A 27,924-nucleotide genomic window follows, 5' to 3' on the forward strand; every position below is an offset into this window, starting at 1 on the left:
AGTACTTAAAATTTTTATGTTTATCGAAAGGAGCCATGGTTTTTTAAAGGTTAAGGCACTGAATCTGTTCTAGGTAGTATGACAAACTGTCCCTTGCCAACTGTACCTAATGTCGAATGAGCATACACATAGCACTCTCCTAGGTCCCCTGAAGGGAAATAGATGCCTTTGCACCATCCTTGTCTTTAAGGAGTCCACCAACCACTTTGTGAGTAAACATGCCTACTTGAAAAGATAAACTAAGAGCTGTGTATGTTCAGGGAAGCCTAAGCATAAAGGGAAGGCATCATGAAGAAAGAGGAATTACCTGAAAGGATAGGTAACCAAGGTGGAATATGTAGGGAATTCTGGAATGAAACACAACATAATGATGAAAAGTTGAAATATGGGACTAAGGAAGTGGTCAGTATCCATCTGGCTGATTGTAGTTGAGTACACTTTAAGGAAGAGTAGAAAATAAGGTTGGAAAGTTAGCTTGTGATCATTTCATTAATAGTACTGAATTAGGGACTTCCCTGGTGGTGCAGTGGTTAAGAATCTATCTGCCAATGCAGGGGACACAGGTTCGATCCCTGCACCGGGAGGATCCCACATGCCATGGAGCAGCTAAGCCCGTGTGCCACAACTACTGAGCCTGCACTCTAGGGCCCACAAGCCACAGCTACTGAGCCCACGCGATGCAACTACTGAAGCCCGTGTGCCTAGAGCCTGTGCTCTGCAACAAGAGATGCCTCCGCAATGAGAAGCCCACGCACTGCAATGAAGAGTAGCCCCCGCTTGTTGCAACTAGAGAAAGCCCGTGCATAGCAATGAAGACCTAACACAGCCAAAAATAAAATAAATAAATTTTAAAAAAGTACTGAATTATAAGCTTCAAAGTTTGGACTTTACTTTCAATGCAGTGGGTTGCCATTAAAGGCTTTGTTTGGGGTAGGAGAGACGAGGGATTAAGTAGTGGAGAATAATCTGGCTGTCCTTGCAAAATGGATTGGTGGGAGAAGAGACCAGAGAGAGTGAGACCAGTATAGTCCAGGAATGAGATGGTTAAGACGAGTTGTTGGTTATACAGTTCACTTCCCACCTTTCCCCCCCAGGCTACCACTATTATTAGTCTGGCCCAACAACCCTCCCTCCTTCCCTTCTCATCTCTGAGGAAGAATTGCAGAGGCTCCAATCAAGATGGAATAGAACGATGTGGAGCTCACCTTTTCCCACAAATAATGAATACATCTACATGTGGAACAGTTATCACAGAATACCTATTGAATTCTGGCAGAAAATCTCAGACACGCAGAAGTGCGAGGAAGATCTCCATGTAACTGGGTAGGATGAAAGAAAAAAAAAAAAAAGGAAGCAAGCAGGATAGGACCTGTGCCCCTGGGAGAGAGCTATGAAAGAGGAAAGGTTCTCGTACCCTGGGAAGCCCCCGCACTGGTGGAGAGATCACCTGGGACAGAAAGGGAGCTTCAGAGGCTTGGAGGAGAGCGTAGAAGCTGGTTTGCAGCAGGAAGAACAGAGAGAGACCGGCACAGAGGATCTGTGCTGCCTTGCTGAAGTCCCCAGTCCGAGATGTGGACCTACATGTGAGGGCTGTTTGCAAAAACTCGGGCTTCAGAGGACAGACCTGGGGAGAGTACTGGGGTTAACCCTGCGGAGGCAGCCTGAAGGGCCTGGAGTGTGGTAAGGGCTGCAACCAGGATGTTGCAGGATGTATGTTGCAGGATGTATGTGGAAGAAGCCTGGCCCACCGTAGAAGTGAAGTGCCATTATTAAGAGGCACTCGAAGAGAAGGATAGGACCCGCCATTGCAACCTCACTTTTGGCATGCTTATGGCCAGTGTGTGCCGCCATTGAAACCCCATTGTTAATGCATAAGTGAAGTGGGGGGTGGGGCTTGCCATAGCAGCCTCTTTCTCATTGCCACCTCTATGAGCTCTGGGAGCATGCAAGCACCAGCAGGTTGCCCACACGTGGAGGCGGGGTGGAAAGCAGAGCCTTCCCCCCATGGCATGTGATCCACAGCACCGCCGCTTGCTTTGTAAACTCAGTGCCTGTGGGACATCCGAGTGGACAACGGGTGCTCCTATGGCTGGGACGGGTCTGGCCTTAGCAGCTGTGGGCTTTGTGGCTGCATGCACGTGGAGGTGGGGCCAGAGTCTGGGCTACTTCCCTAGCTCCCATGGCAGGTCCAGGTGCGCAACTGCTGTGGTCCTGGTACCTGACTTCAGTGGATTGACGCCTATGGATCTGTGCTGGTGGCTTTGTGATCACAGCGCCTGAGGGGCACCAGGGCTGATAGCCTGCATTCCCACAGTGGAGGCGGGGCCGAGGGTAGTGTGCACAACAGTGTACTTTGTGAGCTCATGCAGTGGGTGACAGGTGACATCACAGAGTGAACTCCCCGATGGACAGCTCCGATGGAGGAATACTCAGTGGCTTCTCTTCCAGTGGGAGCGCTCCAATCCTGCCTACGTCACACTGCAGCTTAGAAATGGATCTGGGGGCTTCTATGCCAACAACTAGGGAGCAGACCCTGCCCCCAGCAGGGCTGTAACAACCACAGAGCAAAGAGGAGGCCCCGTTCAACATCCAACACCTACTCTGTTCTCCACAACATCAGTCATATCCCCGTCAGTGGGATAACAGCCAGCAGACACTGAGGAAAGATGTGGCAGCCATCCATACTAAAAAACAGCCCTTGCACCAAAAATATTAAACCCACACAAGCTACACAGGGACACTTCTACATAAAAATAGCCCTCCAAGACCACAGTAGATAATTGTTTCTACTAAACTCATAGAGTAAGAGAAATATAAGTAAAATGAAGAATGAGAGGGACCACTCCCAATTAAAAGATCAAGAGAATTCCCCTGAAAGAACAAATAATGAAACAGACCTCTTCAGTCTAATAGACACCGAGTTTAAAAAGGAGGTACTGAAAATACTGAAGGAATTAAGAAGGGCTATTGATAGAAATGCAGATTACTGTAAAAAGGACCAGGAACTATAAAGAGGAACCAAGACAAATTAAAAGACTTATTTGCTGAGATGAAAGCTGAGTTTAAGGCAATAAGTAGCAGATTGAATAATGTAGAAGAACAAATAAGTGATCTGCAAGTTAGAATAATGGAAATCACCCAATCAGAACAGCAGACAGAAAGCCAAATGAAAGAAAATTGAAAGCAATATAAGAGACCTATGGGATAATATAAAGCACGCCAGTCTACACATAATAAGCATCCCAGAAGGAGAAGAAAGAGAAAAGGGAATCAAAAATGTAATTGAAGAAATTATGGCTGAAAACTCCCCAAACCTAAAGAAGGAAACATATCCAGGTACAGGAAGCATGAAGGGTCCCAAACATGATGAACCCAAACAGACCTACACCAAGATATACTCTAATTAAAATGGCAAAAGTGAAAGATAAAGGGAGGATTCTAAAGGCAGCAAGAGGAAAACAAGGAGTTAATTACAAGGAAACCCCCATAAGGCTATCAGCTGATTTCTCTACAGAAATGTTGCAAGCCAGAAGGGAGTAGCAAGATATATTCAAAGTCCTGAAGGGAAAAATCTGCAATATAGGATACTCTACCTGGCAAGATTATCATTTAAAATAGGAGAGATAAAGAATTTCTCAGACAAGCAAAAGCTAAAAGAATACAGCAATATTAAACCTGTTCTAAAGGAAATATTGAAAGGTCTTCTCTAAATAGAAAAGAAGCAAGAATCTATAGGAAAGAGAAAATCACAATTGGAAAGTAAATTACTTAAATAAATCAGTACACAGATTTTTTTTTTTTGGTCAAGTTTCATGGTTTTATTAACACAAATACAATGTGCCCATGAGCAATCTATTCATTTTCTCTTTCTTTCTTTTTTTTTTTTTTGCGGTATGCAGGCCTCTCACTGTTGTGGCCTCTCCCGCTGCGGAGCACAGGCTCCAGATGTGCAGGCTCAGCGGCCATAGCTCACGGGCCCAGCCGCTCGGCAGCATGTGGGATCTTCCTGGACCGGGGCACGAACTGGTGTCCCCTGCATCGGCAGGCAGACTCTCAACCACTGCGCCACCGGGGAAGCCCTCTATTCATTTTCTTTGCTGCATAGCCTGGTGTTGGGATTGGTGACTGTGGTAGCTAGCTGGGCTGCTCTTTCCACAATGGTTTTGTGGTTCTTGGAGGAGATGTGAGCAATCTCAGCACAGTAAGATTTGTTGCACAACAGTGGCGCTTCAAGCTCCTTGACATTGTGGACCAGGAACTTCCAGATGCTGCTGGGCAGCATCTGCTTTGTTTTCTTGTTGCTCCTATAACCAATGTTGGGCATCAAGATCTGGCCCTTGAATCTCCTGTGCATCCTGTTGTCAATGCTTCTGGATTTCTGTCAGTTCTGCTTAATTTTGACATATTGATCTGACTGGTGCTTGATGACCTTCTTGGTCCTCTTTTTGACAACCTTGGGCTTTACGAGGAGTCTGTCCAACAAATTGGACAACTTAGAACAAATGGACACATTTCTAGAAACACACAGCCTACCGAAACTGAATCAAAAAGGTATAGGTAATTTGAATAGACTGATCTCTAGAAGTGAAATAGAATCTGTTATAAAAAAAATTCCCTACAAACAAAAGTCCAGGACCAGATGGCGTCACAGGAGAATTCTACCAAACATACAAAGAAGAACTTATACCGATCCTTCTCAAACTCTTCCAAAAGACTGAAGAGGAGGGAACACTCCCACTATCACCCTGATACCAAAACCAGACAAAGACACAACCAAAAAAGAAAATTACAGGCCAATGTCTCTGATGAATATAGATGCAAAAATTCTCAACAAAATACTAGCAAAATGAATCCAACAACATATAAAAAAGATCATACACCATGACCAAGTTGGATTTATCCCAGTGTCACAAGGTTGGTTCAACATATGCAAGTCAATCAGTGTGATACACCACATCAATAACAGACAAAAACCACATGTTCCTCTCATTAGATGCAGAAAAAGCGTTTGATAAAATTCAACATCCATTCATGATAAAAACTCTTATGAAAGTGGGTATAGAGGGAATATTATCTCAACATAATAAAAGCTATTTATGACAAACCCACAGCCAATACAGTACTCAACAGTGAAAAGCTGAAAGCCTTCCCGCTAAAATCTGGAACAAGACAGGATGCCCACTCTCACCACCTCTGTTCAACATAGTTTTGGAAGTACTAGCCACAGCAATCAGACAAGAAAAAGAAATAAAAGATATCCATATTGGTAGGGAAGAGATAAAATTGTCATTATATGCAGATGACATGATACTATATATTGAAAACCATAAAGACTCCACACAAAAACTATCAGAACTGATAATTGCATTCAGGAAGGTAACAGGATACAAGATTAACATACAGAAATGGTTGCATTTCTTTACACGAACAAAGAAATGTCAGAAAGGGAATGTAAAAAGAAAATCCCTTTTAAAATTGCATCAAAAAAATACTTAAGAATAAACCTGACCAAGGAGATGAAAGACTTATATGCTGAGAACTATAAAACATGAATAAAGGAAATTGAAGATGATTCAAAGAAATGGAAAGATATCCCATGCTCTTGGATTGGAAGAATTAATATTGTTAAGATGGCCATACTGCTCAAAGCAATCTACAGATTTAATGCGATCCCTATCAAATTGCCCATGATATTTTTCACAGAACTAGAACAAATAAGCCTAAAGTTTATATGGAACCATAAAAGACCCAGAATTGCCAAAGCAATCCTGAGGAAAAAGAACAAAGCAGGAGACATAACCCTCCCAGACTTCAGACGATACTGCAAAACTACAGTAATCAAAACAGCGTGGTATTGGCACAAAAACAGACATATGGATCAGTGGAACAGAATAGAAGGCCCTAAAATAAACCCACACACCTGTGGTTGATTAATCTTTGACATAGGAGGCAAGAATACACAATGGGAAAAAGACAGTCTCTTCAGCAAGTGGTGCTGGCAGTTGGACAGCCACATGTAGATCCATGAAGTTAGAACACACCCTCACACCATACACAAAAATAAATTCAAAATGGCTTAAAGACTTAAATATAAGACATGACACCATAAAACTCTTAGAAGAGAACATAGGAATAACATTCTCAGACATAAATCGTAGCAATGTTTTCTTAGGTCAGTCTCCCAAGGCAGTAGAAATAAAAGCAAAAATAAACCAATGGGACCTAATCAAACTTAAAAGCTTTGAGAAAATATTTGCAAATGATGCCACCGACAAGGGCTTAATTTCCAAAATATACAAATGGCTCATACAACTCAATAACAAAAAAACAACCCAATCAAAATATGGGCAGAAGACCTAAATAGACATTTCTCCAAAGAAGACATACAGATGGCCAATAAACACATGAAAAGATGTTTATCATCATTAATTATTAGAGAAATGCAAATCAAAACTACAATGAGGTGCAACCTCACATCAGTCAGAATGGCCATCATTAAAAAGTCTACAAGAAACAAATGCTGGAGAGGGTGTGGAGAAAAGCGAACCGTCCTGTGCTGTTGGTAGGAATGTAAATTGCTGCAGCCACTGTGGAAAACAGTATGTAAGTTCGTCAAAAAACTAAAAATAGAGTTGCCATGTGATCCAGCAATCCCACTTCTGGGCATATATCCAGAAACAATTGTAATTCAAAAAGATACATGCACCCTTATATTCATAGCAGCACTATTAACAATAGCCAAGACATGGAGACAACCTAGATGTCCCTCAACAGATGAATGGATAAAGGTGTGGTACATATATGCAACAGAATGCTACTCAGCCGTAAAAAAGAATGAAATAATGCCATTTGCAGCAATATGGATGGACCTAGAGAAAGAGAAAGGCAAATATGATGATATCACGTACATGTGGAATCTAAAATATGACACAAATGAACTTATCTACGAAACAGAAACAGACTCACAGACATAGAGAACAGGCTTGTGTTTGCCAAGGGGGGGTAGGGGAGGGATGGGTTGGGAGTTTGTAATTAGCAGATGCAAATTATTATATATAGAATGGATAAACAAGAAGGTTCTACTGTATAGCAGAGGGAACTATAGTCAATATTCTGTAATAAGCCATAATGGAAAAGAATATGAAAAAGAATATATATGTATATATACATATATATGTATAACTGAATCACTTTCTGTACAGCAGAAATTAACACAACATTGTAAATATAATATACTTCAATTAAAAAAAATTGCCTCTTTACCCAAGTCCTCTCTGTCCCCTCCAAGCACCCCAGTATCTTGCATGTTCATATTATAGAAATGTTAGATCTTGATGGAACCTCTGAAATGATCCCCTTGTTTTACAATGAAGAAAGTGCACACACATGAGGTTAAGCAGTTTATTCACATGGCTGAATTAGGAACAGTAATACTGATTATATAAGTGTGATCTCACAGCTTTAAATATTAAAAAAAAAGGTGGGAATACTTGAATTGACATACAAACATCAAGGTTTCATTAATGACTGGTTCAGCCTTGGACATTATGATTTATTTCATGCCCGTTGTTTTTAAAAACTGGCTTCATTTTTGTTTGCTATAGCAAGCTAATTAAATGTAATTTAAAAATCTGCTTCCTTTCAGGTCAAGTGAAAAGTGCCAAATCTGTATTCTAAGCCATGGTCAGAAAAGAAGTCTTATAAAAGGCCGCATCTTCTTCTATATCTATAAAGGCAAACCTATTCATGCCGACTGAAGTTAAATAGATGTGGGGTTTAAGTATGAAATTAAATCACCCTCGTTTCGTTTTACCCCATTCAGCATGCTTATGTCCAGACTCTCTGGCCTTGCCTCTGCCTCTGCAAGTCAGTTTCATGTGAGTTCCACGTACTCCTTCCAGAGAGCACTTGGCTGTGAGTCACTCACAAAGACCATATGGAAGCTTTAAAAGCTACTTAGAGAATCTAACAGTTTTCTGTGTAACTGAGGCAGGAAATTTCTGTTCAAGTGAGGAATTCTATTAAAAAAAAAAAAAGACATGTTGGCCATTTCCAGAAGAAAAATTTGTTCTCCCTCTCTCAAAAGGGAAGCTATGGGATGACATTTTGGAGCAAGGAAATATTAAGGATGGTTTGGATCAGGGTCCTCTGCTTATACAGCTATTACTTTTTTATGTCCAAATTAAAATTCACCTTTAAGGTGGGATATAGTCTCTTAGTAAATCTTCCTGTTTATCTTTAACACCCTTGTCTTTAAATTAATAAATACAAATCTGTTTAGTTTTATATTTAGATTTCCCCTACTCAGTAGGTTTAGCAATATAGTTATTATATCTGTACTACCTGCCATTTTCCTTTTGTTTTATATTACCTACATTTTAGATATCATTGTTGGTTTCATATTAGTGATTTGGAATGTCCTTTTATCTACTTTGTCTAAGAGTCCCTGAACCTTCTACTACTCTGTGACTTTCCGGAAAAGTTTTATAGAAAGAAAATTATTCTCTTCTTTGTCCCATCCTGAAAGCTAGTTTTTCGTTGTTGAGGGGAAGGAAAAGAAATGAGCAATTCAGTAATTCCTTGTCAGTTGGCATTTTCTCAACCATGATTTTGAGGTAACACTGTCTCACAAATTTAAAAGTTTTGAGATTTTTTTTTTATGTATGAGCAATTCAGTTTCAGTTGCCTTAAGCAGAAGAAAAGGGCAATGACTCTCACTCCCCTCTCTGGTAGATCCAGTGGGTGTTTATGGAGTAGTGCAAAGAAGACCTTTGTTTGCTCCGTTCTCTTAATATTGTAGATTGTGAGAAGTCTGTTATCTTTAAGCACCGCAATAATTTGGGAAAAGGCCAGGTGCCGTTTTTGTTATTTCTACTCTAATTCTACATTTTCTGAGCCTTGATCTTGAATATGACAATATTCAATTATATTGTCAATTATACCTCAATAAAGCTGAAAAAAAGTCAATCCTGACCCTTGGCGAGGCAATCTGTAATTCTCCATTCCATGACCTCTATCCCCAGTGTTAGGAAGAATTAATCCCTCCTTCTTTGGGGCACCCATAGCATTAATAGCTTCATACTGTATTCTATTTAATTGTTCACATGTAACTATTGAGCTTTTTGAGGGTAGGGGCTTTGTCTTGTTTTTCTTCATTCCTAAAGAACCTGTAACATAGTAAGTTAGTAAATAATAGTTGAATGAATTCTCTTTCGGTGCCACGTTTTTCATAGAACTCAGTAGTCTTCATTCATCTATAAAGCTTGTTCGCCTTAATAGAAATGAATCCTGAATCCTTTTCTCCATATTTTGCTAGTGTCAGTGCCCTATTTCCACTCCTGCTCCTCCAGAAGACAAGCCACACACACGTCGAGCATTATGACTGTATATCTAGTTTCTTCTCTAATTGTCTATTTTTAAACTTTCTTCTTGAATGCCACATTACTTTTTAGGCATATGAACCTGGTGATTACCAAGGAATTCCTGGATCTCATTTCAAAGATTTCATTGTTGTGACAGTCTGAATATACATTTATATCTGTAGATCTGTTACTTTAGTATGTTTTGAGAGATACGATATGTCTTGTGACCTATTGTTGCATTGAATTATAAGTATATTCACAGGAGTGTGAAAGGTCCTTATACTTTGAGTTTTAGCTATTACTCGAGTAGCTGCATGACTTTTTCCACACACCCACAGAATAATTAATTACTATTTCAAGGTGCATACTAGTAAATTAAAAATCACATTATTTGAGAGGTAGTAAAGCAAAGGCTACATTAAGTGTTCTGATAACTTCTAGATAGTGGTTCCTTAGGCTTTTGTATTTTTTTTCATTGATTAGAAAACTGTAAAAAAATAAAAAAGGGAGGAGATTGGTATGACATCATTAAGAAAACAGCTATTATCTGTTATTGCTATCATTTAAGAGAAGAAAAGACATATTAACACCAAAAAAGGGGAAGATATGATTTCAGTGTAAGGCTCTGCTCTTTAAGTTGAATAAATTAAGTTTTATTATAGACTTTTATGTTTTCATTTCGCTATATGTGATGGAATTTTGTTATGAATCACAACTGGCATATGGTCTACCCTTTGAGAACTGCTCTAGACTGAGCTAAAGCAGTCAGACTGCTACTTAGGCTACCATGATGCCCCAAATTATAAAGGGCTGATAATCCATCCCAATGTTGCATCTAATTTGTGATAGATTGTATTTTCCAAGATGGTCGCATCTCCCATCCCACGGTCATGACATTCCTGACATAGGGAGGTGGGTCTCTGTTCTCTCATCATGAACCTGGGCAGGCCTGTGATTACAGTAGAAGTAATACTATGTGATTTCCATAGATCATAAAAGATAAAAAGTGATACAGTTTCTACCTAGTTCTCTTGAGATGCTGGCTTGGAGAGACCCATATGGACAGGCACTGAGGCCCTGGCTGAGCTCCAGCCAGCAGTCATCAGTGATACAGGTGAGTCATCTTGGAAGTGGATCCTCCAGTGGAGCCACCACAGCCAATGCTGTATGGAGCAGAGACAAGCCTCTGTTGAGCCCTGCCAAAATTGTTGATCTCAGCCAAATAAATGATTGTTCTTCTAAACTACTAAGGTTTGTGTCTGTTTGTTATGCAGCAATGTATAGCATAAAAATTTTGGAACCAGGAAGTGAGAAATTGACATAACAAACCCTAAAATGTGGTGTTGCCATTTTGGGACTGGGTAGTAGGCAGATGCTGGAAGGGGCCAGAGGGGAGTGTTAGTGAAAGCCTGCAGAGCCTTAGATTATTAGCAGAATCTTTAAGGCTGTCTAGGAGGCTATTAGTGGGAATTTACAGGAAAGAGAGGAAAATATCATTAGAAGCTGGAGAAAAGGGGCCCTTGTTATGTGATGGTGGTAAGTTTGGCCACACTTTTGTCTAAGTAATGAGCTCAGTGATCCTGCTAAGGACTTTTCCAGTGTTCAACTGCCACCTGGATTCTCCTACTAAAATATGAGAGGAGAGAGATGAGCTGAAAAGGAACAGTTCAGTTTTCAAATAACATTTAAAAGAAATATAAAGGATTCAGTACTTGCTAGGTTTGAAAATAAAATTAGTTCTCATTTCTAGCCTTTCTAGATGGCAGAAAATTCTCAAACTAAGAAACGGCTTCTGAGAAAAGGTAAAATCTCAGGCAGGATTGTGAGGTCATTTTTTAAGACCTCAGAGATATCCAGGTGGTGTGTCATGGAAACTTTCAGACTCAGAAAAGCTTTTCTCAGTCTCAGGCTTGAGGTGTGCTTTCTCAGTGCAGCTGGGAAGGTGGCCTCTAGCTGTTCTAGGCAGTCATCACCACAGCTAAACTCAAATGGAAAGAGAGCAGCTCTCTCCCAATAATGGTATATATATCAAGGCATCATCTGATTGGTCTTGTCTGAGTCCCATGCTCTGAACCAATCACAGTGTTAGGGGGTTGGGGAACTATGACTAATCAACCTGTCATGTGCCTGTCTTAGTGAGACAGTATAGTCTATCGTCAAAAGATGGAGTTTGGGGGAAACACGCTGGAAAGCCTCTCACCTCTCAACATTCAAAGCCACCAAAGTCTGTTCAACTGGCTCTCCCCAAAATGGTGAAATATACATTTATTATTGCTTTCTTTTTTGCTCTATGGGAAATACTGTTATGTAGAGAAATGTGATCATCTCTGTGTATTTTAGTTATGTGCTATCTGTAGCTCTCAGAACTATATGTAATCTAGAGCCGACTCTATGAATTTTGTTCAAGTTTTCTTGAGGTATGAGTATTTTTCCAAAAGCCATGGAGAATCTGACTTTGGAAATGTGAAACTGTATGAGTCTTACCTGGAGGGTCTAGGTGACCCAGGTGAGCCTGAGAGGACAGCAGTGGGATAGGAACTAGATAGAACTGGAAGGACATGACTCAAAGTGACCTGAGGAGGAGAGAAATCAAGGTGACAAACAATGTAGATAAGGTTAAGATGAAAATGGGAGAAAAGTTAGTGAACTTGGTAACCAGAAGAGTTCAGTAAGGGCAGGATGGGAATGAGTAAAGAATGGGTCTCTCAGGAGACAGCCTGAGAATAAGACATTTTTTTTTCAACATGGTCCTTGGGATTTATGGTAGGGGTGGACCCAGTGGCTTAAAGGAACCATACCAGATGACAGCAACAAAACACTGTCAAGCATCTATTTTAGGGGAATGGCATGTGAGTGCCAGTGGTGGTTGCTGCAGTCAGAGGGAGACATAGAGCTGTTGACTGATACTACTTAGTCTCAAGTAGGAATTGGGACTTTCGTTTGTTCACGTTTCCTTGATATAGTGATGGAGAAGATCGACGACAGAGTTAGTAATCTCACTGCTGTGGTATTATCCTTGGTGCCCAGGGGAAGAGGATTTGATTAGTGTGGCACAGGGATGAGAGGGTAGAATTTCATTGTCACAAAATAACTTCCTTGAAAGTAAACTACATTAATAGCTTGTTCATTTGTTTAAATTTATGCTGTATTTGTTTTTAATGATTAGATTTGAGGTAAAGATATCATGTTAGGCATCACAGAATTTGGGATACATTTGTCCTGTGAAGACTGGGTGATATTGTTTCTTCAAGGACCAAAACCCAATGACAAATAGGAGTTAAGGAGGAAAAGGTGAAACTCCACTGAGAAGAAAAGAGAGATGGAAAAAGAGAAAACAGAAAATGATGAATGAAAAAGTCAGAGGGGAGACAAAGCAGTGTTGAAAAGGGTTAGGGTTGAAGAAAGAAAAACAGTATATATTAAGAAACCGTATAGGAGGAGGTTCCGTCTGCATGGTCCATGACCATTTCAGCCATTACATCAGGCAGAGAAAATCAGTTAAAACAGTTGTATATATAGACACAGCTTGAGCATTAAGAAATGCAAATTTCCCTGGAACTGGGATCACTTAGCCTCTTCTGGATTGGGGGTGGGGATAATGTGTGTAACCAATCAGAATGAAAGTAAGTTGGCAAGAAACCAATAGGAATTAGGCATGAAAATGGCTTTCATGTGAAATCAGTTGGCAGTACTGTCTGTGGCAAACAGACACAGAGCTGAGCATTTTTTATGATTTTCGAGTGCCTTCATCTTGATTTCAACTCTGAACCTGCTTAGCTTTGGCAGAAGGTATTGCTGGTCTTAACAGTTTAGAGAACTTGATTTGAGAGTGATGCTGTAATGATGAGTGGGCTGTGAAGGTGGCAAGGATGTGAAGTGCTACTTGAGGGACAGGTTTGAAGATACAACGTTTTGAATCCCATCTCTGGCCCACCCTCTGCTTCACACCAAAATCATTGTGGCTTGCAGACCAAACAAATGCAAAATAAATATCCAAAGATGAGCTCCACAAATAATGGGGATACTTCAGGAGCCTCCAGGAATTTTAGGTTAACTCTAGCTGCAAGGAAAAGAAAAAGGGAATGAGCTCTTCTCAGGACCCCAAATAGATTTGTGCAAGCTATGTCCTCCACAAAGGGGCAGCTGTGATGGGGGTGGGTATTGGGGCTGAAGTCCAGCCTGTTATTCATGTGCCAAGCCATGTGCCCTGTTGTTAGCAAGGGAGACTTTTCCTAATTCACTCAAAGCTACCATATGAGCAAACCTCAACTTTTGTCTCTTCCTTTGTTTTGAGGTTAGTTCACATCCTTCCCCATCCCCGACCTTAACTGACGTGACTCAGCTTTGACCTTGTTTCTCATTTGCCATTTTGGATTTGGAGGGGCCTGAGAGAAGAAAAAAGGGACAAGGGATGGCAGTAGTAAAAGAAAATTCTAGAATGATTTGTACCCGTGGAGAAAGAGTTCCCCCTCAAAGAGTTCAGTTCATCACATATTTATGGAGAGCCTGTTGTGTGCCGCATACTGTGTGCACAGCCTTAAGGAAAATCAGTAGTCAGCCCTGACCCTCAAGAAACTCACTGTCCAGTGGGGAAGGCAAAATCGTACAATACATGGTATGTGCAAAAATCAATACAATCCCTCCCCCATACACACGGAGCAGTATGAGGAAGAAACACTAACACTGCTGTTAATGTTCTTAGAGCAAAGGTGGAACAGGCAGTATTAACATGTACCTTGTGGCAAGAAGAAATGTGCTTATATCTGACTATGGTATAATCTTAGGTAGAAAGAATGTGGATGGATTGGGTCCTGGCAAGTCTCATTTTCTTCTTTTTTGTGTATCATAACGGATTAGTCTGTACTAGTGAAAATGTCAACAGTAACTCTCATCCAGGTTCATCAATTGGGACTGAAAAAGCAATGGCAAAAGCAAACGTGTCCTTCTGGGTGCAAAAAGAAGGTAACCAGACTGATTTACTCTGTGGACGGTCAGCTGACTACATGCCAACAAAGGAGCATTTCCCAATTCTTGTATGTTCCACTGTTGTTTTGGGAGGTAGGTGGTTGGTTTCTTTTTGTTTTTTTTTGAGTACGCAGGCCTCTCACTGTTGTGGCTTCTCCCGTTGCGGAGCACAGGCTCCAGACGCGCAGGCTCAGCGGCCATGGCTCACGGGCCCAGCCGCTCTGCGGCATGTGGGATCCTCCCAGACCAGGGCACGAACCCGTGTCCCCTGCATCGGCAGGCGGACTCTCAACCACTGCGCCACCAGGGAAGCCCCAAGGTGGTTGTTTTTATACCTCATCTCTCCTCTGCCCTCTGAACCTTTCCTAGTGCAGAATGTAATCACAACAATAACAAAAGAAGGGGGCCAGTGAAATTATAAGATGTTACTGAATGCTATTAGTCTTGTTTCATTTATTTGTAAGTATCACCTATACTGTGCTCCTTCATTCAGTGACATTTGCTGAGCACAGCAGTGTGGAGAATAAGATAGTCCTTAAGCTCAAGGAGCCCTCTCGTGGGGGAGACAGGCAGACAGATAATTACAATGCATCGTCATTAGTATAACTATAAAGGTATGGTCCAGAATCTCTGGTAACAAGGGAGAGGGAGAGCCTCACACTGCTTGGCTGCCTGATGGCCTGCCAGGCCTAACGTGCCCAAAATATCTGGGATGAGGGGAGGGCAGATGGGGCAAATAGAACTCAGATATATGGATTACAACTTGCTTAGTTAACATCATCAATTTTGTCCATTCTAGTATAGCTTTTATGTGATTTTTCTTTAGGGAAGATGCACCACCCACCCACCCCGTAGTGGGGAATTAGGAAAAGCTTCACCTGTAAGGACTCTTAAACAATGGTTAAGAATTCAATAGGTATGGTGAATGATACTCATGCAGATAAAATAACGTATTAAAAAACACAGATGCGTTATTCCATAATTCAATGCTAGCGATTAGAGAAAATTTTCTAGTCCCCTTAAAAATTTTTTTATTTGGGAAAAATGTCAGCTGCTTTAAAATCCTTTCTGGAACTAGGAAGACTATAAAGAAACAAACAACGAAGCAAATACACATGAAGAACTTCAATTTTACTCATTTCAGGGAACGAAATTGCTTTCTCTGGGGTCTTTAAAACACTCATTAGTGACCTTGGTCCCTTTTGGTACTAGAAGGTGCTGTTGACCATGTATTTCGCTAGCTTTGGATCCTTTATGATTACATAGAGACAAGTGCTCCAGCAGTAAAGGGTATTGCAGAAATAGTTTGAGAAACATTTCTTTGGCTAGCCTTATGCATAAGAAGTGTTCAAAAAATATTTACTGATTTGTCATGACCTCTGGCTGGAAGGAAGGAAATGCAGACTCTGAGATGCCAATGACTCTTGCCTTTAGGCATAAATTAATTGGATTATAGTCGATATATTGCCTCAGGAGGTGATGAGCTGAATAATCTTAGAGTAGGGAGTTTTAAGGCAAGAAAATGCATATAAATAGGATAGCTAGGGTCTTTTCACACTTGCTGGTGAAGGCAGTTTTCCCTATGGTTAGATCTCAGTTAAAAGTATTTCTGGTTTTTAAGAAAACTATAGAATATATGTTACTGTAGCTTAGGAGGAGTAATGATTAATATAAGGCACACTTTGTAGGTATGAAATTTGGTTTTTCATAATTTCTCATCATCAGATCCATAGGCAAGATACCCATACAGTGATCCTAACGTGCCACTGGGTGGGCAAATGGGAGGTTGTTGGAACTTCATTATGTGTGTCTTATACTAAGAGACAGCTGTCAGTTGTTTATTCATGATGATATGACATTCAGAGGAAGTTTAAAGTCAAATACCTAGAGAGAGGTAATATTAAATTGTTTTTAAACCATACCTTATGTCCAAATAACACATACTTGTATTTTTTTTTTTTAGGACTTCTGAGGGCATTTTTAAAGAATTCTGAAGTCATTGTCTTGATGATTCTTTCTCTTGTTGGATTTTTGATAGGACAGCTGGCCTACAATTTTGTTGAGGTGATGTACATACGAAAACTTAGAGAATAGCATAAAGAACAAAGACCAAAAACAAGGTCAACTCCCATCCCCATCCCTGAATGAGTGGAATTATTATTTCTTTTATGTGACAAGCTACTGAGAAAAATTTATCTGGTGTTAAATTTTTGAAAATGAAAAACCATCCAAGAAAGGAAACAAATTAGAGAGACTTAAAGCAGTAATTTGGAAGTGAGTAAAATGTGATTGCATTCTTGGGTTCTTCGTCACCTGCCTTTGGTCCTTACTCTTGTTTCCTTCCCCTGTACATACGCTGGACTCTCTCCTGCTATTGTCTTCAGCACCCTCGGAGAGTGTAGTTACAAAAGGCAACAGTTACTGTCATGAGGAAGCACGGTTACTATTTTCTAACTGCCAGATTAAATGCAAAGCGTGCATCATAGGAAACATAATATAGATCCAAGAAAAACTTCATTAATTTAATTTATTGACATGATTTCAAATGTATAGCTGTGTGATCAACAACAATTTGTCTCCACTCATTCTTTTATTTAAAAAGAAGTGGAGACAATGCTTGTACCTATTTAGGATTGTAAAAGCCTCTTGTTATTCTTCTGAAACACCACACAACTAACATCTTTTTAGTGTTAACTATGTGCCAGGCTCCCTTTTAAGTTCTTTGTTTTCTTTTTAGTAAATTTATTAACTTATTATTAACTCTTGAGTTAATTCATTCATCCTCACAGCAACCCAATGGAAGTAGGTACTCTGTTCCCATTTTACTGATGAGAAAACTGAGGCACAGAGATGTTAAGCAATGAAGATTAAACTGTTAATTGGGCCAAAGACTTTTTAGGAGGGAATATTTATAGCACTTCAGTCATTGTTGTTGTTAGTGTTTTCCATTCATCTGTGTATAACCTTCATGATTTATGTCCTATATACACGATTTGTACTATTATCTAGGTATTATTTTTCTCTCCTTGACTCACTGAAAGATTTTAAAATCCTAAGCGAATATCTGTGAAATCACAAGTATCCATGCACAGTTCTTTTTTTCCTCTTATGCAAATTAAGATAATTATCTAACAGTCAAATAAAAAGTACCTATCTGTGAACCACCTAAAATCACCTCAGGGATCACCGATGGTGAAGTACGACTTTTGAAAATACTGATTACTTACCACAAGCAATGTTTGTGTAGCCTAAACTCACACACATTTCTGGTGAGTAGAGGACTATGCATTTAACTCATGTGGATGGTTAGTTAGATCAAGAAATCTACCACAAGACCCCCAGGACTGGCCTTGTAGATAATCTCTCATTAGTTGCAAATTGGAATATTATAAAATTTATATTGATTGACAGAGCATCAACTTAATTTCTAATACTTCAGAATGGTAGCAAACTAATTTCTTGTTTGCCTTTGTTACTTTAGATGCATCAAGTCGTCTACCCTCTTCTAAGAACACCAAGTTTTTCAATTTATTGTTATTTTTCACCTTTAATTATATTTATGGCTGCTTTGAATGTGGACTTCTATATACTCAAGAATGTGTTTTGGCAGGTAAGAACACATTTTAAGACAAATTATGGTCCATTCTTGCTTATTCATGTTGACAGAGAATCTGACTCTCTACAAAGAAGATTAATAATTCATAAATCTCACATTTTTAGTTGTTTTATCCCCTTCATTCTGCAAAACCACTAATTAAAGAGAGTTGAGGGGAGGGAGAAGGAATGAATATTTGCTGAGTGACCACTGTGACTAGGCACTGAGTTATTATCTCCATTTCACATATAAGCAGAGTGTAGTTCAGAGGTCACAAGGCTGATAAACGGCAGAACCTGGATCCTAATTCCACCTCTGACTTCCTCTCAGCTGTCTATCTGTAGATTTGTACATTTTCACTGCTCTGGTTGTTTTATTTATGCATTCTCTCTCTCTTTCTTTTCTTAATCATGCTTGCCAGATTATTTTATTTTTCTTTTCAAAATGTTTTATTTTCTTTGATTTTATTCTGTACTTTTCTAACATCTTGAGCTAGGTATTAGTTGATTGACTTTTAGCTTTTTTATTTTTGCATTTTGTACATTTAAAGTTTTAAGTTTTCCTGTAACAACTCTTTTATATTCACCTCAAATGTTTAGATTTTGGTGTTTTCATTTTTATCCCTCCTACCTAAATTTTATTATACTATTTTCTTTGACCTGTTAATTATTTAAAAGTCATTTTTAAATGTCCAAATATGGCTTCTAAATTATCATTTCTCTTGTCACATTGTGATCAGAGAATGTGTTTTGTATATCAACTCTTTGATTTTTGTTGAAGTATTGTTATTTTCCTAATTTTTTCCTCATTATTTAGTTACCCTTTTGTCCCAAATAATGCCTTTGCCTTAAGTCAATTTCATCTGGTATTATTATAGTTATACAAGCTTTCTTTTGGTTAGTATTTACCTGCTAAAAATTTTCCATTCTTTTACTTTCAAGATTTTGATGTCCTTATGCTTAGATGTCTTTTTGATAATATACAGTTGGATTTTGTTATTTTATCCAGGTTGAGAATCTCTGCTGGGCTTTTTTTGGATTTTGGGGGTAATATTTGTTGTGATTAAAAATAGATTTAGAAGGGAAAAAGATTTTAGCAGATTTGAAACACCAAGGAAGATATGTAAATGTCTTGGAAAGATGCTCAACATCTTTTTTTTTTTTTACATCTTTATTGGAGTATAATTGCTTTACAATGGTGTGTTAGTTTCTGCTTTATAACAAAGTGAATCAGTTATACACATACATATGTTCCCATATCTCTTCCCTTTGCGTCTCCCTCCCTCCCACCCTCCCTATCCCACCCCTCTAGATGGTCACAAAGCACCGAGCTGATCTCCCCGTGCTATGCGGCTGCTTCCCACTAGCTATCTATTTTACGTTTGGTAGTATGTACATGCCACTTTCTCACTTCGTCACAGCTTTCCCTTCCCCCTCCCCATATCCTCAAGTCCATGCTCTAGTAGGTCTGTGTCTTTATTCCTGTCTTACCCCTAAGTTCTTCCTGATATTCTTTTTCTTAGATTCCATATATATGTGTTAGCATACGGTATTTGTCTTTCTCTTTCTGACTTACTTCACTCTGTATGACAGACTCTAGGTCCATCCACCTCATTACAAATAGCTCAATTTCGTTTCTTTTTATGGCTGAGTAATATTCCATTGTACATATGTGCCACATCTTTTTTTTTTTTTTTTTGCTGTACACGGGCCTCTCACCGTTGTGGCCTCTCCCGTTGCGGAGCACAGGCTCCGGATGCGCAGGCTTAGCGGCCATGGCTCACGGGCCCAGGCGCTCTGCGGCATGTGGAATCTTCCCGGACCGGGGCACAAACCTGTGTTCCCTGCATCGGCAGGTAGACTATCAACCACTGCGCCACCAGGGAAGCCCGCCACATCTTCTTTATCCATTCATCCGATGATGGACACTTAGGTTGTTTCCATCTCCTGGCTGTTGTAAATAGAGCTGCAATGAACATTGTGGTACATGACTCTTTTTGAATTATGGTTTTCTCAGGGTATATGCCCAGTAGTGGGATTGCTGGGTCATATGGTAGTTCTATTTGTAGTATTTTAAGGGACCTCCATACTGTTCTCCATAGTGGCTGTACCAATTCACATTCCCACCAGCAGTGCAAGAGTGTTCCCTTTTCTCCACACCCTCTCCAGCATTTATTGTTTCTAGATTTTTTGATGATGGCCATTCTGACTGGTGTGAGTTGATATCTCATTGTAGTTTTGATTTGCATTTCTCTAATGATTAATGATGTTGAGCATTCTTTCATGTGTTTATTGGCAGTCTGTATATCTTCTTTGGAGAAATGTCTATTTAGGTCTTCTGCCCATTTTTGGATTGGGTTGTTTGTTTTTTTGTTATTGGATGCTCAACATCTTAAATGTTATTAGGGAAATATAAATTAAAACCATACTGAGATACCACTGACATTCCTATTAGAATGACATCAGCAGCAATAACAAACCTGATTAATACCAAGTGGTGGTAAGAATGCAGAGAACCTAGAACTCTCATACATTGCTGGTGAGATTGCACAATGGTACAGTCACTTTGAGAAACAGTCTGGGAGTTTCTTATAAAGTTAAATATACACTTGCCTTATGACCCAGCAATTCCACTCTTATGTATTTATCCAAGAGAAATGAAAACTTAATTTATACTAAACCTCTGTGTGAATCTTTATGGCAGCTTTATTCATAATCTCAAAAGTCTGGGGAATTCCCTGGCAGTCCAGTGGTTAGGGCTCAGCGCTTCCACTGCAGAGGGCGTGGATTTGATCCCTGGTCAGGAAACTAAGATCCTGCAAGCTGTGCAGCGCAGCCAAAAAAGAAAAAGAAAGAAAAAAAATCACAGAAGTCTGGAAACAGCTCAAATGTTACTCAGCCAGTGATGAATAAAGAAATTGTGGCACATCTTACAATGGAATACTATTGATAGGCACAATATGGAAGACTTTCAAATGCATTATGCTAAGACTCGACCAGACTCGAAAGGGTACATACTGTATAATTCCATTCGTCCATTCATAGACCTTCCTTCTAGCAAAGGCAAAACTATAGCTTTGGAAAACAGATCATTGGTTGCCAGGGAGTGGGAATGAGGGAAGAAATTGACTACAAAGGGACAGCATGAAGAAATTTTTTGGGGTGATGGATCTGCTTTGTTTTTTCATTTTGGTCATGTTTACATGACTATGCATTTGTCAAAACTCATATAACTATACATCAGAAGAGTGAATTTTTTTTTTTTTTTTTTTTTTTTTTTTTGGCGTTACGCGGGCCTCTCACTGTTGTGGCCTCTCCCGTTGCGGAGCACAGGCTCCGAACGTGCAGGCTCAGCGGCCATGGCTCACGGGCCTAGCCTCTCTGCGGCATGTGGGATCTTCCCAGACCGGGGCACGAACCCATGTCCCCTGCATCGCCAGGCGGACTCTCAACCGCTGCGCCACCAGGGAAGCCCAAAAGAGTGAATTTTACTGTATGTAAATTAAAGATAAATTTAAAAAAATCAACTGATTCAGTTTTCTTTATCCCTTTTGTTCCTTCTGCTTGTTTAAAAGTTTTGCATTCTGTTGCTGTATTTAAGGCAGGCATTTTGATTGCCTATTCCTTTCTTTCTCACTAACAGAGTGACTTACTGTATTTTGTATAGAATGGTAGTGGGCCCAGTGTAAAATAGTGCTACATTTCCCAGCATCCCTGACAGATGTGGTAGTGTTAGAAAACCGTTGGGCAATGAAATGTATACAAAAGTTTGCTGACCATGGCTTCTTCCAGAAAGCACTTAATAAGGGAGCCAAATCAGCTGGCATGTGCTTTTTGCCCACTGTTTTACCTTTTTTTCTGCCTGGAGCCCTGCAGATCATCACTTCAGAAACACCAGGAAATATTCTACACGGAAGCAAGAAAAATTTGCATTCCATTTTAGAACATTCTGATGTGGAGAACTGTTAAGCTGGAAGAGTAACAAGAAAGATGGGTGAATTGGTCTTTTCATAGGTAGAATTTCATTTGTTTGGAAGGGATGGTTTCTTTGAGGCAGGTAAACTAGAATACCTTTTACATTTATCTTCCCGAGTAACTGTATAAAATATATAATGAGATCTGATTCTTACAAGAGTAAATGCAGTCATACCATGTTTAGGTGTTAAATCTAATACTGTGTTATGAATTCGTTTCACAGGTTATGTTAACCGGATTAATTAGCTTCTCTACGGCATTCATCGTAATTGGATATGTGGTTCTGAAATTCAATAAAGATTCATGGGATTTGCAATCTTGCCTCCTCTTTAGCATGACCCTTGGCATGACAGATCCTGTTCACTCTGTGAATTCACTGAAAACTATTGGTATGTCAGATTTATTTCTCTCTCTTATTTTGAAGATATGAGGATAAATTATTTCCTTTTGATAATATTTTTCTTGCACGAATTGTGTATCCAGCAGAGTAGATATTTGTGCTTTTTTTCCTTGGAGATGAGCATTGATTGAAGTATGCAAAGTGGATAAGGCAACCCGGGATCTGGGATAAATAATCTCAAATAATTTTTTTCAAGAGAAAATGTTATCTTTCTAGAAGGTGATAAAAGTAAGCATTCTTCCATTCCATTGAGTTTTAAGCCACAAGGTAGAGATTCGTCTCTACCTCTAATGGCACTTTTCCAAGGCCTAGGTACCTCTTGTTAGAACTGCCTTTATTTTGGAGCAGCTAACCTTGGGCATGTGGGAGGGGGAGTTGTAGTTTATTTAAAAGAAATGGGGTGAAAGTATTAGTCTGGCAAATATGATATTCAATAAAAGCTTATTTCCAAGAGGATTAGGGGTTCTCATTACTTCCCATCTTATTTGGTAAACGGTAATTGCACTCTGAAATATCCTGTTTTTTTTTTTTTTTTTTTTTTTTTTTTTGCGGTACGCGGACCTCTCACTGTTGTGGCCTCTCCCGTTGCGGAGCACAGGCTCCGGACGCACAGGCTCAGTGGCCGTGGCTCACAGACCCAGCCGCTCCACGGCATGTGGGATCCTCCCAGACCGGGGCACGAACCCATGTCCCCTGCATCGGCAGGCGGACTCTCAATCACTGCGCCACCAGGGAAGCCCTGAAATATCCTGTTTTTTAACACAGCAGTAATTTCACTGTGAAATATCCTGTTTTATTAACACAGCAGTAAAAACATAAAATGGTTAGATGCTATGATTTCTGTTTTTGACTCAGAAATATTTAACCAATTTTGAGGTTTCAGTTATATGTAGTGGAAAAATGTTGCCTTACAACTGGGGCGGGACAACCCACCAGAGAGGTGATAGTCCCATTTTTACACCCATTTATACTTACAGTTGAGAAAACATAAGAGGTATTGACACTTTTGCTGGTGATATTCTAAATTGTGCCAGATATTTCTCAGAGTCTGATCCTGTCCTCTTTCTCTCTTTTTTTCCCCATAGGTACAGTTTTTTTCTATCTTTTCTTCGTCTCTTTTTCTCTTTTAGCCATTTGTATTTGCCACTTGTTTTATTTACCTCGTTATCTTCCTGCTCCCTTGTGTGCAATCTCTTGAGTGTAAGAGGCTCTAATAAACTATAAACTTTATTTATTGCTGTTTCCATATTCAAAAATTTTTTCAGAAAAGGAGTAGAAGTCTTCTATTTCTTTAAAAGAAAACTAGTAAAGGTATTTGATTTAGTTGATATTTTCTTTATGTCAATAATACTAAGGTGATGCATGTTCTGGATTCAGTGACATCCTTACCTAGTGACCTCTTTACCTTTGTGTGAATTAGATAAAAATGATCCTTTCTATCTAATTGTCCTAATACATTACTTTTTTAAGGAAAAATATGTTTTGCCATATGCCTAAAATTACCATAATAATATACAAAACTGCAGTTCCTACAGTGTGACTGGTGTTTCATTTGATGTGGCACCCTTGTGCACTATAAAACCTGTACAAGTTAAGTCTGAGGTGGCCTGACCCACTGAAAAAAGTAGTGGATGTTCACATGTAAGTTAAAAGGAACTTGTCTATTCATTACCTATTTCAAAAGAATGCACAGGGCTCAAACAATTTTTACTTTAAAACAAATCTGGAATGGGAGCTTGTAAAGGAATAAAATACAAAGTTTTAGCATGACCTCAATTAAGTAAAAGGAATTATATGCTTTGAAAAAGACTTCAACATTCAAATGGTTTTATCTGGGTCGTGGAATTACAGATGATTTTTGTTTCATTCTTTCCTTTTCCAAATTTTACAGTGAATTAGTGAATATAAGTTAGTTCACATTAAGCCAATAAAAAATGTGGGGAGTAATTCTTATGGTGTTTTACTATTAAAAATAACTATACATCAAATTCAAAACTTCATACAATAAACGTTATGCTTTACTTGCTCCTGGTTGACTCACTGAATCTGAGTGAAGAATTAAAGTGTTTCTTGACCAGCTAAATCAGATGTGCTAATAATAATCTTCAAACCTGTGTAACCAGTATTTTGTGTCTTCTGTCATAGTCAAAGTTAGTAACAAGTAGTAATATAAGATGATTATAACTTGCTTGCCTTTTATTTTCTTTGCTTTCTTTATTGGCTACAATAATGAAGCACAAAGAACAGAAATAAACAGCCTGAATATTGATCCACAATCAGGCACTGAGTTATCAGAAATTCTTTATTATCCTGGTATTTATCTTATCATTCAGGAGAGTTTTTGTAAAGATAAATAGAATCTGAATATTCTGATATTTCATATACTCAGATCAAACACTGGAAAGCAGAGATTTACTTTCTTTTCAGCTATGTAGAGTATCTTAAGAATAGTAATAATGAGAACCCCCAGCTATACATTTTTAATTGTTATGTGTTTCAAAGACACCAAAGGAAAAAAAGTAGAATCTGAATCAGATTCAGTTCTGCTTGGATTAAAAAAAATAGTGTCATTTAATGTGATCAGTTTGGATTTTGATGCAATGGAATATATTAAACAGCTGCTTTAAAAAAACATATAGTTGTATAATTCTTTCTATATCAATTTGTGGTTAAATTAGTGTGTCACATGTTCTTAAATTTGGGTTTATGCTCTTAAGTAAAAGAAGTCCAGGGCTGGCCCGCAGCTCCATGAACTCATCAGGAACACTGGGTCCCTCTATATAACTCCTGGAGTTAAGATGGAGTAGCAGGAACTAGATTTACCTTTCTGCCTGAACCAACTAAAAAACTAGACAGAAGGGCTTCCCTGGTGGCGCAGTGGTTGAGAGTCCGCCTGCCGATGCAGGGGACACGGGTTCATGCCCTGGTCCGGGAAGATCCCACATGCCGCGGAGTGGCTGGGCCCGTGAGCCGTGGCCGCTGAGCCTGCACATCCAGAGCCTGTGCTCCGCAACAGGAGAGGCCACAACAGTGAGAGGCCCACGTACTGCAAAAAAACAAACAGTTGTTGTAACTATATTCCATTGGTTCAAAAAATTAGAAGAAAGATTGAGTATGGGGTATGATTGCTCCCATCAGCTTATGAGAGCCAGTTGTTAAATAATTAGGAATTTTGCATGCTAGTGGTTAAACCTTTGGTAGCTTTGAATTAGTTATTGTGGGAGTGTTTGCACATGAAGTTGGCAAATGCTACAAATCAGGCCTTTTTTAATTTTGGAAAGCTGGTTTATCAGCACACCACTGGACATGGTAGATATAAAAGAGACCTAAATCAGACTTCTAGAGATGAAACCCACAATGTCTGAGATGAAAAATACACTGGATGGAATTAACATCAGATGAGACACAGCATAGGAAAGGACTAGTGAACTTGAAGATGTAGCAATAGAAACTATCCGAGATGAAGCACAGACAGAACAAGACTAAAAAGAAAAAACTAAATAAATAAACAGAACATTAGTGAGCTGTGGGACAACTTCAGTGCCTTAATATACAAGTTCGTAAAAGAGAGGGGAGAGAGAGAGAGAGGGAGGAACAAAAAATATTTGAAGAAAATAATGGGTGAAAATTTTCTAAATTTGATGAAAACTATAAAGCCACAGATTCAGGAAGCTCAACAAACCTCAAGCCAAAGAAACACAAAGAAAACTACACCATGGCACATAAAAATCAAATTCCTAAAAACCATTGGTAAAGAGAAAATTTTAAAGGCAGTCAGAGAAAAAAGATACATTATTTACAGAGAAACAAAAATAATAATCATAACAGACTTCTCTTCAGAAATATTGCAAGCCAAAAGATGGTGGGCAATATTTTTAAAGTCCTAAAAGAAAAATACTGCCAGCTTAGAATTCTCAGTGAAAATATCTTTCAAAAGTAAAGGAGAAAAAAAGACTTAAACGTATAAAAGCTGAAAGAATTTATCACCAACAGACCTACACTACAAAAAATGTTAAAGGAAGTCCTTCAGGCTGAAACAAAATGGAATCAGATGGAAATTTTCATTTACGCAAAAGAATGAAAAATACCATAATTGTAAACAGATGGGAAAATATGACTTTTTCTTATTTTTAATCTCTTTAAAAGATAATATTTAAAGCAAAATGACAGCAGTCTATTGTGGGGTTTATTTATCTGCTCCTCCCCTTTGTGTATGGCTTCCATCCTCAGGATTGCAAGTTGGCTACTAAAGTTCTAGCCATCACCCCATATTTCAGGCAGGAAAAGGAAGAAGAGCAAGGGTCAGAAAGATGGTCCTTTCAGTTAAGTCTCCTCTCCCTCCAAGAAATTTCCCAAAAGTTCCACTCAGTAACTTCCACTTATGTCTCAGTGGCTACTCTTAGAAGCCCAGGAGTTGGGGAAAAATTGTCATTTATCTGAGCACATTGCCACCCTGAATAAAACCAGTTTTGTTACCAAGAACAGAGGATAGATACTGGATGGGCAGGTACCAATCACTATCACCCTACTTATAAATTGTATAACACTAGGCAATTAATTTGATTATATTTTCTTTTTTTTTTTTTATGTTTAATAAAGTTTTTATTTTAGAATAGTTTTAGATTTATGGAAAAGTTGCAAAGATAGTACAGACAGTTCTCCTATAACCCTCACTCAGTTTGTCTCATTGTTAATATCTTACATAATTGTGGTACATTTGTCACATATGAAACCAACATTACTATTAACTGAACTCTATACATTATTAAGGTTTTACTAGTTTTTTCTGCTAATGTCTTTCTTCTATGCCAGGAACCCAGCTAGAATACCACATTACATTTTGTTACATCTCTTAATTTCTGATCTATGCCGATTTCTCTGTCTTTCCTTCAGAGTTTTAGGACCAATTACTTTGTAGAATATCCCTCAATTTGAGTTTGTCTGATGTATTTCTCATGATTAACCTGGGGTTATGGGTTTTACGGAGGAAGACCACAGAGACGATGTGCCCTTCGCATCACATCATACAAGGACACATGCTATCAACATGACATCACTGGTGAGATTAACCTTGATAGCTTGATTAACTTAGTCTTTGCCAGGGGCCTCTACTCTAAAGGTATCTTTTCTCCCTTTCCATAGTCCATGTAATCATATATTAAAATGTGTTTCACACACACTATACATGACCACAAAGGAAGATGGAAGTCCATAACAGAATTCAAGCAAACCCTTATGCCTTATTTTAAGGCAACTATTAATGATGACACTATGTTGGAAGATGAAAAATCCAAAACAAATGTTAAAACAGGATAAGACCCTAGGACAGTAAGCATAACAGGAACTGTCCTAGGCAAACTGGAACATATGGCCAACTTATTTTAAAAGTCTGTCTGCCACTGTATAGGCCTCTTGGAATCCAAGTTTTTTGTAAAGACATTTTGAATTTTTTTTTTTTTTTTTTTTTTTTTTTTTCATTTAATTTAATTTTATTGTTTCATAATATTACAAAGTTACAGGTGTACAACATAGCGATTCCCAATTTATAAACATTATATTCCATTTACAGTTATCACAAAATATTGGCTATATTCCCAGTGCTGTGCAACATATTCTTTTTTTTTTTTT

General features: G+C 38.9%; 1 protein-coding gene and 1 pseudogene across 2 annotated transcripts in view; one reads left to right on the forward strand and one right to left on the reverse strand.

Moving 5' to 3' along the window:
• SLC9C2 (solute carrier family 9 member C2 (putative)) overlaps positions 1–27,924 on the forward strand; it is a 161,020-nt gene that overhangs the window by 44,992 nt on the left and 88,104 nt on the right. Inside the window, exons 6-9 of one of the 2 annotated variants that reach the window (XM_027086295.1) lie at positions 14,259–14,420; positions 16,291–16,391; positions 17,809–17,937; positions 22,120–22,285. In XM_027086295.1, coding sequence (XP_026942096.1) covers positions 14,259–14,420; positions 16,291–16,391; positions 17,809–17,937; positions 22,120–22,285 — 558 coding nt within the window. Of the gene's footprint in view, positions 1–7,645; positions 10,024–14,258; positions 14,421–16,290; positions 16,392–17,808; positions 17,938–22,119; positions 22,286–27,924 lie in introns of those variants that run through there. The other variant, XM_027086294.1, reaches the window with a different exon arrangement.
• LOC113609200 (60S ribosomal protein L32 pseudogene) lies at positions 4,026–4,543 on the reverse strand (annotated as a pseudogene).

The sequence above is a fragment of the Aethalodelphis obliquidens genome, unplaced genomic scaffold (genome assembly GCF_003676395.1).
Source record: "Aethalodelphis obliquidens isolate GAN/ISIS:26980383/991018 unplaced genomic scaffold, ASM367639v1 scaffold55, whole genome shotgun sequence".
Classification (NCBI taxonomy): domain Eukaryota; kingdom Metazoa; phylum Chordata; class Mammalia; order Artiodactyla; family Delphinidae; genus Aethalodelphis; species Aethalodelphis obliquidens.